The sequence below is a fragment of the Orbicella franksi genome, chromosome 10 (assembly GCF_964199315.1).
Source record: "Orbicella franksi chromosome 10, jaOrbFran1.1, whole genome shotgun sequence".
Classification (NCBI taxonomy): Eukaryota; Metazoa; Cnidaria; class Anthozoa; order Scleractinia; family Merulinidae; genus Orbicella; species Orbicella franksi.
The window spans coordinates 21,807,908-21,820,119 of record NC_138154.1 but is presented as its reverse complement, the minus strand read 5'-3'; the positions used below and the strand labels follow the sequence as shown (position 1 = coordinate 21,820,119).

At 40.8% G+C, this 12,212-nt stretch overlaps 1 protein-coding gene across 1 annotated transcript in view; it reads right to left on the bottom strand.

The window, feature by feature from the left end:
* Nucleotides 1-12,212, bottom strand: part of LOC145501746 (uncharacterized) — a 43,934-nt gene that overhangs the window by 5,233 nt on the left and 26,489 nt on the right. The window contains exons 11-22 of the mRNA XM_081481144.1: nucleotides 10,489-10,803; nucleotides 5,231-5,488; nucleotides 4,831-5,058; nucleotides 4,245-4,487; nucleotides 3,651-3,908; nucleotides 3,251-3,478; nucleotides 2,665-2,907; nucleotides 2,071-2,328; nucleotides 1,671-1,898; nucleotides 1,085-1,327; nucleotides 491-748; nucleotides 91-318 (exon numbers count right to left, since the gene is read on the bottom strand). Coding sequence (XP_081337270.1) covers nucleotides 91-318; nucleotides 491-748; nucleotides 1,085-1,327; nucleotides 1,671-1,898; nucleotides 2,071-2,328; nucleotides 2,665-2,907; nucleotides 3,251-3,478; nucleotides 3,651-3,908; nucleotides 4,245-4,487; nucleotides 4,831-5,058; nucleotides 5,231-5,488; nucleotides 10,489-10,803 — 2,988 coding nt within the window. The remainder of the gene's footprint in view (nucleotides 1-90; nucleotides 319-490; nucleotides 749-1,084; nucleotides 1,328-1,670; nucleotides 1,899-2,070; nucleotides 2,329-2,664; nucleotides 2,908-3,250; nucleotides 3,479-3,650; nucleotides 3,909-4,244; nucleotides 4,488-4,830; nucleotides 5,059-5,230; nucleotides 5,489-10,488; nucleotides 10,804-12,212) is intronic.

Below are 12,212 nucleotides of genomic sequence, written 5' to 3'. Positions count from 1 at the left end.
TCTTCGAAAGAGCCACGCCCCTTTTAATTTTGCTGGTTTACGTTTTAAAAGACAATCGATTGACTCACGGAAAGAAAGTTAACGACTCACCCATTGACGAGGAAGCGGCCCGACTTAAGTGCGTCGAGGAACTGGACGAGACGAAAGCACCCTGACTGGTCAATGCTGCAACTGATGACGCGCTTGTTGCCAGAGACAGAGCTTGGTTTGGATTAAGTGACACACTGGCTGATATATTTTGTGATTGGCTAGACAATTTTGACTCGGTTGCAGACGGCGACATACTTTGAGTAAAATTTGCAATGATATTCTCTGATTCTGGAAAAGATGAGAACAAAAACTGAGTTGGTAATTCATTGAATAACTTGGATGATGCTGCAGTACTTCTTTTACATTACTCATAGGCTGTCAACTCTCATAGTATTTTTTACGTTTCAGCTGGGTAGGAAATTTCGGCTGTGAGCTAATCTCTTTCGATACGCATACTTACGCAACATGTAAGATGTGGAAGATGTTGTGTTGCAGGGACAATAACATACAGAAGAGCTCAAAGAGACATAGGCACTAGTTGTATTGGTTGCAGTGGTCGTTAAGATGTAGGAGGATGGAGGACTCTGGTCAGAAGTTCTGGATGTAATGATTGCACCACTAGTTGAATGATGAAGCAGCGAAGTACTTTGTGATGTCGTTGAAGTAAGATTGCAAGGACAAATACAACTAGGGGTGGCATCAATCATACTGGAAGAAGCTGAAAAGATCACACAATGTAAATCAACACTAAATATGATAGACATAAATGTTCTGAAGCCGCCCTAAAGAGCCTTGACGGAAGCAAGTCAGGCCACGCGAAACCAAAAATGCTAATACCTACATAAAGTACCTTTGATGTTTGACACGCAATGACACTGATTACATTAATTTTATATAACTATCCCAATACCAGCCTCCCATCGATGCAATCAGTTATATATTTTAAATTATTGCTGAGCCTTTCACAAGAAGCAGCGGCTTTTGCTGGTTATCTTCCTGTCTCGCTTTTCGAGTGAGAATCCACTGACTTAGGCAAAGAAAGTAATTGACTCACTCATTAACGAGGAAGCGCTCTGAGTCACCAACCAAGAGAAACTGGACGAGAAGAAAGCACCCTGACTGGACACTTCTGTAATTGCTGACGCTGTCGACGTCAAAGGTAGACGTGGCGTTGGTGTTAGGGAGACACCGACTGATATATTGCCTGATTGGCTAGACACACTGGGTTTGAATGATGTGGACTCTGTTGACGACGGCGACGAAATTTGGGCAAGAGTTGATATGATAATGTGGGGTGCTGGAAAATATGAGAACAAAATCTGCATTAGGTTTTCAAAGAAAAGCTACACGACTCTGCATTGCTTGAATGGCCGAGATTAGTCTAAAAAAGCCTTGATCGATGCATAACAGGGCACCCGAATGAAACACGCTAATAATTTCACGTGGTATCTGTGACGTTTCGCACGGATTGTCACCGAGGAGATTGTTTTGAAAAATTATCCCAATATCGGTAGCCTCCTGATGATTCAATAATCGATATTTTTTAAATCTCTTCGAAAGAGCCACGCCCCTTTTAATTTTGCTGGTTTACGTTTTAAAAGACAATCGATTGACTCACGGAAAGAAAGTTAACGACTCACCCATTGACGAGGAAGCGGCCCGACTTAAGTGCGTCGAGGAACTGGACGAGACGAAAGCACCCTGACTGGTCAATGCTGCAACTGATGACGCGCTTGTTGCCAGAGACAGAGCTTGGCTCGGATTAAGTGACACACTAGCTGATATATTTTGTGATTGGCTAGACAATTTTGACTCGGTTGCAGACGGCGACATACTTTGAGTAAAATTTGCAATGATATTCTCTGATTCTGGAAAAGATGAGAACAAAAACTGAGTTGGTAATTCATTGAATAACTTGGATGATGCTGCAGTACTTCTTTTACATTACCCATAGGCTGTCAACTCTCATAGTATTTTTTACGTTTCAGCTGGGTAGGAAATTTCGGCTGTGAGCTAATCTCTTTCGATACGCATACTTACGCAACATGTAAGATGTGGAAGATGTTGTGTTGCAGGGACAATAACATACAGAAGAGCTCAAAGAGACAGAGGCACTAGTTGTATTGGTTGCAGTGGTCGTTAAGATGTAGGAGGATGGAGGACTCTGGTCAGAAGTTCTGGATGTAATGATTGCACCGCTAGTTGAATGATGAAGCAGCGAAGTACTTTGTGATGTCGTTGAAGTAAGATTGCAAGGACAAATACACATAGGGGTGGCATCAATCATACTGGAAGAAGCTGAAAAGATCACACAATGTAAATCAACACTAAATATGATAGACATAAATGTTCTGAAGCCGCCCTAAAGAGCCTTGACGGAAGCAAGTCAGGCCACGCGAAACCAAAAATGCTAATACCTACATAAAGTACCTTCGATGTTTGACACGGAATGACACTGATTACATTAATTTTATATAACTATCCCAATACCAGCCTCCCATCGATGCAATCAGTTATATATTTTAAATTATTGCTGAGCCTTTCACAAGAAGCAGCGGCTTTTGCTGGTTATCTTCCTGTCTCGCTTTTCGAGTGAGAATCCACTGACTTAGGCAAAGAAAGTAATTGACTCACTCATTAACGAGGAAGCGCTCTGAGTCACCAACCAAGAGAAACTGGACGAGAAGAAAGCACCCTGACTGGACACTTCTGTAATTGCTGACGCTGTCGACGTCAAAGGTAGACGTGGCGTTGGTGTTAGGGAGACACCGACTGATATATTGCCTGATTGGCTAGACACACTGGGTTTGAATGATGTGGACTCTGTTGACGACGGCGACGAAATTTGGGCAAGAGTTGATATGATAATGTGGGGTGCTGGAAAATATGAGAACAAAATCTGCATTAGGTTTTCAAAGAAAAGCTACACGACTCTGCATTGCTTGAATGACCGAGATTAGTCTAAAAAAGCCTTGATCGATGCATAACAGGGCACCCGAATGAAACACGCTAATAATTTCACGTGGTATCTGTGACGTTTCGCACGGATTGTCACCGAGCAGATTGTTTTGAAAAATTATCCCAATATAGGTAGCCTCCTGATGATTCAATAATCGATATTTTTTAAATCTCTTCGAAAGAGCCACGCCCCTTTTAATTTTGCTGGTTTACGTTTTAAAAGACAATCGATTGACTCACGGAAAGAAAGTTAACGACTCACCCATTGACGAGGAAGCGGCCCGACTTAAGTGCGTCGAGGAACTGGACGAGACGAAAGCACCCTGACTGGTCAATGCTGCAACTGATGACGCGCTTGTTGCCAGAGACAGCGCTTGGTTTGGATTAAGTGACACACTGGCTGATATATTTTGTGATTGGCTAGACAATTTTGACTCGGTTGCAGACGGCGACATACTTTGAGTAAAATTTGCAATGATATTCTCTGATTCTGGAAAAGATGAGAACAAAAACTGAGTTGGTAATTCATTGAATAACTTGGATGATGCTGCAGTACTTCTTTTACATTACTCATAGGCTGTCAACTCTCATAGTATTTTTTACGTTTCAGCTGGGTAGGAAATTTCGGCTGTGAGCTAATCTCTTTCGATACGCATACTTACGCAACATGTAAGATGTGGAAGATGTTGTGTTGCAGGGACAATAACATACAGAAGAGCTCAAAGAGACATAGGCACTAGTTGTATTGGTTGCAGTGGTCGTTAAGATGTAGGAGGATGGAGGACTCTGGTCAGAAGTTCTGGATGTAATGATTGCACCACTAGTTGAATGATGAAGCAGCGAAGTACTTTGTGATGTCGTTGAAGTAAGATTGCAAGGACAAATACACATAGGGGTGGCATCAATCATACTGGAAGAAGCTGAAAAGATCACACAATGTAAATCAACACTAAATATGATAGACATAAATGTTCTGAAGCCGCCCTAAAGAGCCTTGACGGAAGCAAGTCAGGCCACGCGAAACCAAAAATGCTAATACCTACATAAAGTACCTTTGATGTTTGACACGCAATGACACTGATTACATTAATTTTATATAACTATCCCAATACCAGCCTCCCATCGATGCAATCAGTTATATATTTTAAATTATTGCTGAGCCTTTCACAAGAAGCAGCGGCTTTTGCTGGTTATCTTCCTGTCTCGCTTTTCGAGTGAGAATCCACTGACTTAGGCAAAGAAGGTAATTGACTCACTCATTAACGAGGAAGCGCTCTGAGTCACCAACCAAGAGAAACTGGACGAGAAGAAAGCACCCTGACTGGACACTTCTGTAATTGCTGACGCTGTCGACGTCAAAGGTAGACGTGGCGTTGGTGTTAGCGAGACACCGACTGATATATTGCCTGATTGGCTAGACACACTGGGTTTGAATGATGTGGACTCTGTTGACGACGGCGACGAAATTTGGGCAAGAGTTGATATGATAATGTGGGGTGCTGGAAAATATGAGAACAAAATCTGCATTAGGTTTTCAAAGAAAAGCTACACGACTCTGCATTGCTTGAATGGCCGAGATTAGTCTAAAAAAGCCTTGATCGATGCATAACAGGGCACCCGAATGAAACACGCTAATAATTTCACGTGGTATCTGTGACGTTTCGCACGGATTGTCACCGAGGAGATTGTTTTGAAAAATTATCCCAATATCGGTAGCCTCCTGATGATTCAATAATCGATATTTTTTAAATCTCTTCGAAAGAGCCACGCCCCTTTTAATTTTGCTGGTTTACGTTTTAAAAGACAATCGATTGACTCACGGAAAGAAAGTTAACGACTCACCCATTGACGAGGAAGCGGCCCGACTTAAGTGCGTCGAGGAACTGGACGAGACGAAAGCACCCTGACTGGTCAATGCTGCAACTGATGACGCGCTTGTTGCCAGAGACAGAGCTTGGTTTGGATTAAGTGGCACACTGGCTGATATATTTTGTGATTGGCTAGACAATTTTGACTCGGTTGCAGACGGCGACATACTTTGAGTAAAATTTGCAATGATATTCTCTGATTCTGGAAAAGATGAGAACAAAAACTGAGTTGGTAATTCATTGAATAACTTGGATGATGCTGCAGTACTTCTTTTACATTACCCATAGGCTGTCAACTCTCATAGTATTTTTTACGTTTCAGCTGGGTAGGAAATTTCGGCTGTGAGCTAATCTCTTTCGATACGCATACTTACGCAACATGTAAGATGTGGAAGATGTTGTGTTGCAGGGACAATAACATACAGAAGAGCTCAAAGAGACAGAGGCACTAGTTGTATTGGTTGCAGTGGTCGTTAAGATGTAGGAGGATGGAGGACTCTGGTCAGAAGTTCTGGATGTAATGATTGCACCACTAGTTGAATGATGAAGCAGCGAAGTACTTTGTGATGTCGTTGAAGTAAGATTGCAAGGACAAATACACATAGGGGTAGCATCAATCATACTGGAAGAAGCTGAAAAGATCACACAATGTAAATCAACACTAAATATGATAGACATAAATGTTCTGAAGCCGCCCTAAAGAGCCTTGACGGAAGCAAGTCAGGCCACGCGAAACCAAAAATGCTAATATCTACATAAAGTACCCTATATGTTTGACACGTATTGTCACTGATTATAATAATTTTAAATAATTATCTCAACACCAGCGTTTCATGGATTCAATCATTTATATATTCTAAGTTACTGCTGGGCCTTTAAAAACAAGCAGGGGGTTTTGCTGTTTCGCACTTCCAATGAGAATCCACTGACTTAGGCAAAGAAAGTTATTGACTCTCTCATTAACGAGGAAGCGCTCTGAGTCACAAACGAAGAGAAACTCGACGAGAAGAAAGCACCCTGACTGGACACTTCTTTAATCGCTGACGGCCCTTCTTTCTTTGCCACGTTATGTGTTGAGAGACATTCGACTGAGAATGGAAAGAAAGTTAACGACTATTTCATTGACGAGGAAGCGTTCTGACTAACGTACGTCGAGGCACTGGACGAGATCAAATGAAGCTGACTGGTCAACTCTGCAACTGCTGCCGCACTTGTTGCCAGAGACAGTGCTGGGGTAAGTGACACACTGACTGATATGTTATCGGATTGGCCAGACGCTTTTGTGTCGGTTGGAGACGGCGACATAGATGAGAACAAATACATTGTTGTGTGATGTGATGGTTATTAATGTTTTGAAGCGGCCTTAAAAGGCCCTGATTATTGTATATCAGGCCACACGAATAAAATGTCGAATTATGTTCATAAAGATGACTGCGAAATCGAAGTTTTTGCTCGGTCGTCTAAAAGTAGCGCAATTGCTTAAAATTCCCTTTATAGGTTTTCGTCTAGCGCGCTTAATTTTCACGGGCCAAACTAACCATTTAGATATGGTATACCCATAGCAAAGCTATTTCTTTAGAACCTTTTATTTGCTGAGAGACTCATATACTAGAAGAGTTATATGACCATCTAAAATCAGTTGAAATTTGGCATATAAATTAAATTTCGATAGCGTCATTTTTCAAATGGCCAAAAAGCAAACATAACGTATTTACTTCAACATGATTTTAAGCTCAGAGAAATAATCAAACCGCAAATTACAAATTGCATGAATATGAAATCCAGGCAAGTTCTCTTCTCTCTCTACTAGCCTGTTAAACATACGCAATTTTTGCATAAATTCTATCGGCCATCTTGGTTGGTTAAGCGGTATTTCGAACTTTCGTATATTTCACAAAAATGTGGACTCGCTGGAACTTGTAAAAAATATTTCTGAGATTGTTTACCTAAAGGAACTAAAATGTGGACTAAAAAAGAATTCGAATTTTCCGACCTGTCGTCGGATTCTCCATATTTAGAGGCAGTGGCTCTTAACACCTGCCACGTTTATTTATATTTATAAAATTTCCATTATAGGAATAGTTATATATACCGATCATTTTGTAAATTTTATCTTATGTTTATAATGGCTAGTGATGATATTTGAAACATCGAGAAATGTTCCGAAAATTTCAAAGCACTAGGGTTGTTGTGTTTTTAAATAATATCTTATTGTAAGTAGTTTGGTAATAATTTTCTTTAAGTCGTTTAAATACTAATAGGATAAGTATTGCCTCCTAAGTAAGGTAAAGTCTGCATGCGAGCCAAGTGGCCCATCAGGCCGGAGCTTATGCCGGTTTCTGTAGCATGAAGCGACTAGGAGTGTTTCTACTCCCCCCTGGATGGGATGCTAGTCCATCGCAGGGTTACCCCCAGCATTAAGTTCGCCGGTACCCATTTATACACCTGGGTGCAGAGAGGCACTGTGAGAGTAAAGTGTCTTGCCCAAGAACACAACACAATGTCCCCGGCCAGGGCTCGAATCCGGACCGCTCGATCCGGAGACGAGCGCATTAACCGTGAGGCCACCGCGTAAGTAGTATAGTTTAAATTGTGTGTTGTAACTTGTTGCACACCAAATAAATAAATTAAAAAAGATAAAAGCTTAATTGTCTAATATTAAGTCTCTGGCTTTTTTCCTAGGCCGCGGTGAAGTCGAAGATGCGCTTGTTGAAGAGTGAAATGTAAGTTGAGAAGACCGGCACATTACGCGTAGCAGAGCGGATTCAAAGAATTCTTTGATAAGGCTATGAACGCAATTTGGCATGGATAAAGAGACAGGCTCATAAATTTGTTTTTCAGAATGACAGAAAACTGTGGTAAACCGATCAAGCGTGAACCTCTGATGAGAGAAGAAGCTAGTTACCTGAACATTTTTTCGCCAAAAAGATTTCGAAAGTCACGAACATTTCAACAGTTCAGCTTCTAATCAGCCAGGATATTCAACATCTTCTCCTGAATCTGACATATAGGCGCTAATTCACTAGTTTCACGCCATGTCTCACTCACCGACAAACTAACTGACACACGGACACTTACTCTCGCATCAATGAAAAACAAATCCCGCCTAATTTTAGAAATAAGGTTATTATAAAGGTCATAGATAATGTAAACAGTTTTATAAAACAGGGTAAAAGGAGTTTCTAAATTCATGAATAGTGAATTCACAAATTTGAAATTCTTTTATCGTTTATTAGGACATATTTGTCTGTTCTTATATGGCTGTAGCTGGACCAAATCCTGCGCTGTGATTGGCTACCCAAAAGACTGAGTCTTTTTTCGTTACAAGGTGCCTTTATATCTCTGCATCAATCCGTCTGTCCCAGTTACGAAAGGTCGCAGGTTCCATTGACTAGTATATAACCATGAAAGCAAAGACCAAACAGCATGCAACGGTGGGAGTTAAAATGCCATTAAAGGAAGGGATTAACAGGGAGTAGGTTCACTTACTGACTCCATGTAAAAGTTGTGCTGGGTATTTCTTGTGCGAAAACTACATCACATCATTCTTCACAAAAAGTATGATACATTTCTTAACTAACGATATGTAACCTATTCCGCTTTCACAGAATCATTGCATTCCGAGTTACTCAACATTCTCTTACTTGCAACATGACCTTGGGCTACCTGTTGTCGAAATGACTCGGTGGCGGAATCATAACAGGTGATCATGTGACAACGATTTACCTTTCGCATCTATGGCATTCCCAAATCTTGAATCAATAACTTCTCCAAGGTATGTGATTTTTATCTCTAGCCATAGTGGTTGACTTGTTCACTGTGATTAATTAGATTGTGATGTATTATTTTTTAGATTGCGGTAAGTTCAACTGAAATGCCCTCTCCACAATGAGACTCCAGTTAATAGGTTCTTTTGTCTATCCGCGAGTGAATAGCGTATTGTTTCTTCTGTCAACCGAAGGGACGTATCAAAGTCGCGGTATGTTAACCTTTTCCTTGGTCACCTACTGCAAGCTACGTTTTCTTCAGTGATTATAGTTGAGCTCCGGCGGACCGCCAAGCGGAGCCCCATACTCATATAGGAAAGAAACGGAAACTCAGGAATTGATTTTCTCATGGTATCATGGCTAGCGGTATTGCTCGTGGGTGCGTACGCACGACGACGGCGCCGACGTAGTCGCCTGTGTGTCTCACTCTGTACAATTTTAAGAAAAAAAATGAGCCAATTTCAGTCTAGTTTACCTCACTGAGCGTGTATTGGAGACAATTTCTGTGAACTACACTTAACGAATTTCCTCGCTATCTGCTGCTCAATTTACGGTAGAAAAGTCTGATTCTGAGTGATTCGCAGCGACTGACAGAACTTGTTTTTGTAGTACAACTTCAAACTTTGCACGCAATTTCACACCGGAAATATAATTTTGGAGAATTTAACTGGTGAACCAAATGCAATTGACATAAAGTAGTTCCAAATAAACCTGTTCTTTAATACATTTTAAAGTTGTTTGTCTAGTATCTGAGTTACTCGCTCGTTCGCCCGTTAGATTTTTTGCGAAGCAATCAATCAATCAATCAATCAATCAATCAATCAATCAATCAGTCAGTCAGTCAGTCAGTCAATCAATCAATCAATCAATCAGTCAACTTTATTGGAACGTCTAAAAACTTCTAGTCAGCCCTGAGGCCGACTAATCAGGGACACTCCCAGACGGCGAGTAAGCCGATTCAATGACAAAGCTGCGGAAACAAACCCATTTGTGAGGCAATTTACCGCAGGAAAAAAAGATAAACATGTTATTGGCCAGCTTAAGGTCGGTTCGTGTAGTGAAAAACTATGACCCAGGGCTTGAAAATGCTACCCTCTCCCTGCTGCTTCGAGCAGCATTTTCGAGACCTAGGTCACAGTTTTTCACCATACGGACCTCCCAGCCGGCCAATAGCATATATTTAGTTGATAAAACATTGAAACTGGAGAATTTATAGTATACAATATATATTTAAAGTTCGTCAGCTTGTATAATAGCGGAGATCTGGCGGCCAGCCAAACGGAGCCGCATACTCATATAGGAAAGAATAGGAAACCCATTAATTGATTTTCTCATGGTATCATGGCTAGCGGTGCTGCTCGTGCGCGGGTACGTACGTCGACGGCTCTAACAAAAGCAGCCTCGTTTTATAGCGTACATCTTTGATATTGGATATCCATGTTGTGTTTAATTCACACCTGTCAAAACAAGGTATCCGCTGACCAGTATCACATGACCATATCGCGGGCTCAAGTTTCAGCTCTTCGAAATTACGTGTTTTATTGAAGCTGACCGCCGCCGTCCAAGTGCTGGTTTGCGATTGGATCGCGGGCTCAAGCTAGGTTTATTTGCTGTACTCAGGGCCGGGTTGTTCGGAAGCCGAAAAATGCTCACTCAGGATTGAAATTTAACTGAAGTATGAAATATGTTTTGTGTAGTTTGAGATTATTCAAACTCGAAACGGAAGACAAAAACTATAAACCGAAAACCTCACCACAAAACTTCGCTTGTGTTCTTTCACCCTCTAAAGTAAAATTCTTAAGATATAATTAATTGCAACTGTTAAAATTTTAAACTTCTAGATTATTTATATTCATGCACAGCACCTTCTTCATCTGTGGTAGCATTCACTACAGAGCTCCCATCACTAATGCCAACCATGTTTCTTGCAAACACTTTAAAGTAGTATGTTGTCCAAGGTAAGAGGTTTCCAAAAGAAGCACTTGTATTGAACACCACACAGGAACTATCTGACAGGGATCCTTGACAGACAGCATCTACAAACACTTCATTATCTTGACTTCTCTTCACTGCGTAGTTTTGAATTGCACTGTTTCCATCAAAACCAGCAATCCAGGAAATAACCACTACTCGAGAGCTCTTTGAGTGAACTGACACATTCAACGGCGGGTGTGGTTTCACTGTAGAGTTGATTTATAGACACTCTTTTCAAAAACAATTCATGTACGATTAAAATTGTTTTAATATTAATGGTATCTATAACAAAATTCTTTATTGTGATTGGTTCTCCTCGCACTTGTTTGCCACGTAACCTGCGCCGATCACGAGGGTGTCCAATTACAGGTATCCCATTACAACTTTTTTTAATAGGCCATTTCCGAGTTATCTTGTGCCTCTATTTCAAAACGAGTCTTCGTGGAGAAACCCTCCTCATGAAAATAAGTTTAAGGACGGTGCCTACTAAATACAAAGGTTTTTTGCGCCAGGTAGGACCACGCGGAAAAAGTAGATCTTTGCAAGGCTATTGGAATCCACAAGGAAAAATTGGGGTAGCCACGCATTTTTCGAGATAATTAGCCTTGAATGTCAACAAAATTGCTGACATCAGCATTTTTCTGAAAAAAGATGGAAAGGACCTTTCTTCACAGATTTCCTTAGAATTTGAATTTTCATATAGAAAAGCAAATATATTTATAAAGATCTTAAAATACATGGTAAATGGTAACATAAAAACCGTTTTTGGTATGTTTTTACTAATAAAATCGTTGCAAAAGCGCTTTCAGCGGTTCTGACATGTTTCCTCTGGTTCAGCTTAAATACAGTCTAAATATCTTTTGCTCACAACCAGAAACTAATCACTTGTTGAATAGGCTTGTCATTACCATTTTGTTATTGATCTTTTTTTTTTAAGTTTTACCGTGCCCGCTACACTTTTTCATGTCACCTCCCCAGTAAGTAAAACATCTGCGTATCTCGCACTTGTTTTGCGGGGGCAGTACGCTATCTGCAGGTAGATGTTTACAGTTGGATTTCAGTATAATTTTCGGCAAGTAACAGCCAGTTTCTCAGCTGGAAGACGTTAACAGTTAATGGTTAGCGATATGCTGCTATTTTGGTGTTCCTGGTTTAAGTACAGGTTCATTAAACTTGATTTGGTCACGGTAGGAAAATTTTGATTTCGTTTTAGTCGTGTACTTGCTTGCGTAGTTGATTGCGTCAATGTCAACCCAGCCCGCGCGCGGCGCTTGAACCATACCTTGCGTGATGCGCAGAACGTGTTCCCACTAACAAAGGTAGGAACCGTTCTTAATTTGCATGAAAATGTATCTGTAGGCGGAACTCATTTTCATATGAATGATTTGACACGAAGACTCGTTTTGACACAGAGGCTGAAGGCAACTCGGAAACGGCCCATTGGCTACCTGTAATGGGATAACCACGTGATTTGCACGTCAATTACGCGCGCTTTAATGGTTACTTTAATACACATTGAAACACACGTACGATCTACAGTAATCAGTTTCGTAAATGACTTACTTCTATGTGGACTCTTAGCTGATAGTTTTTGAAATTTTAATCCGTAGTCACA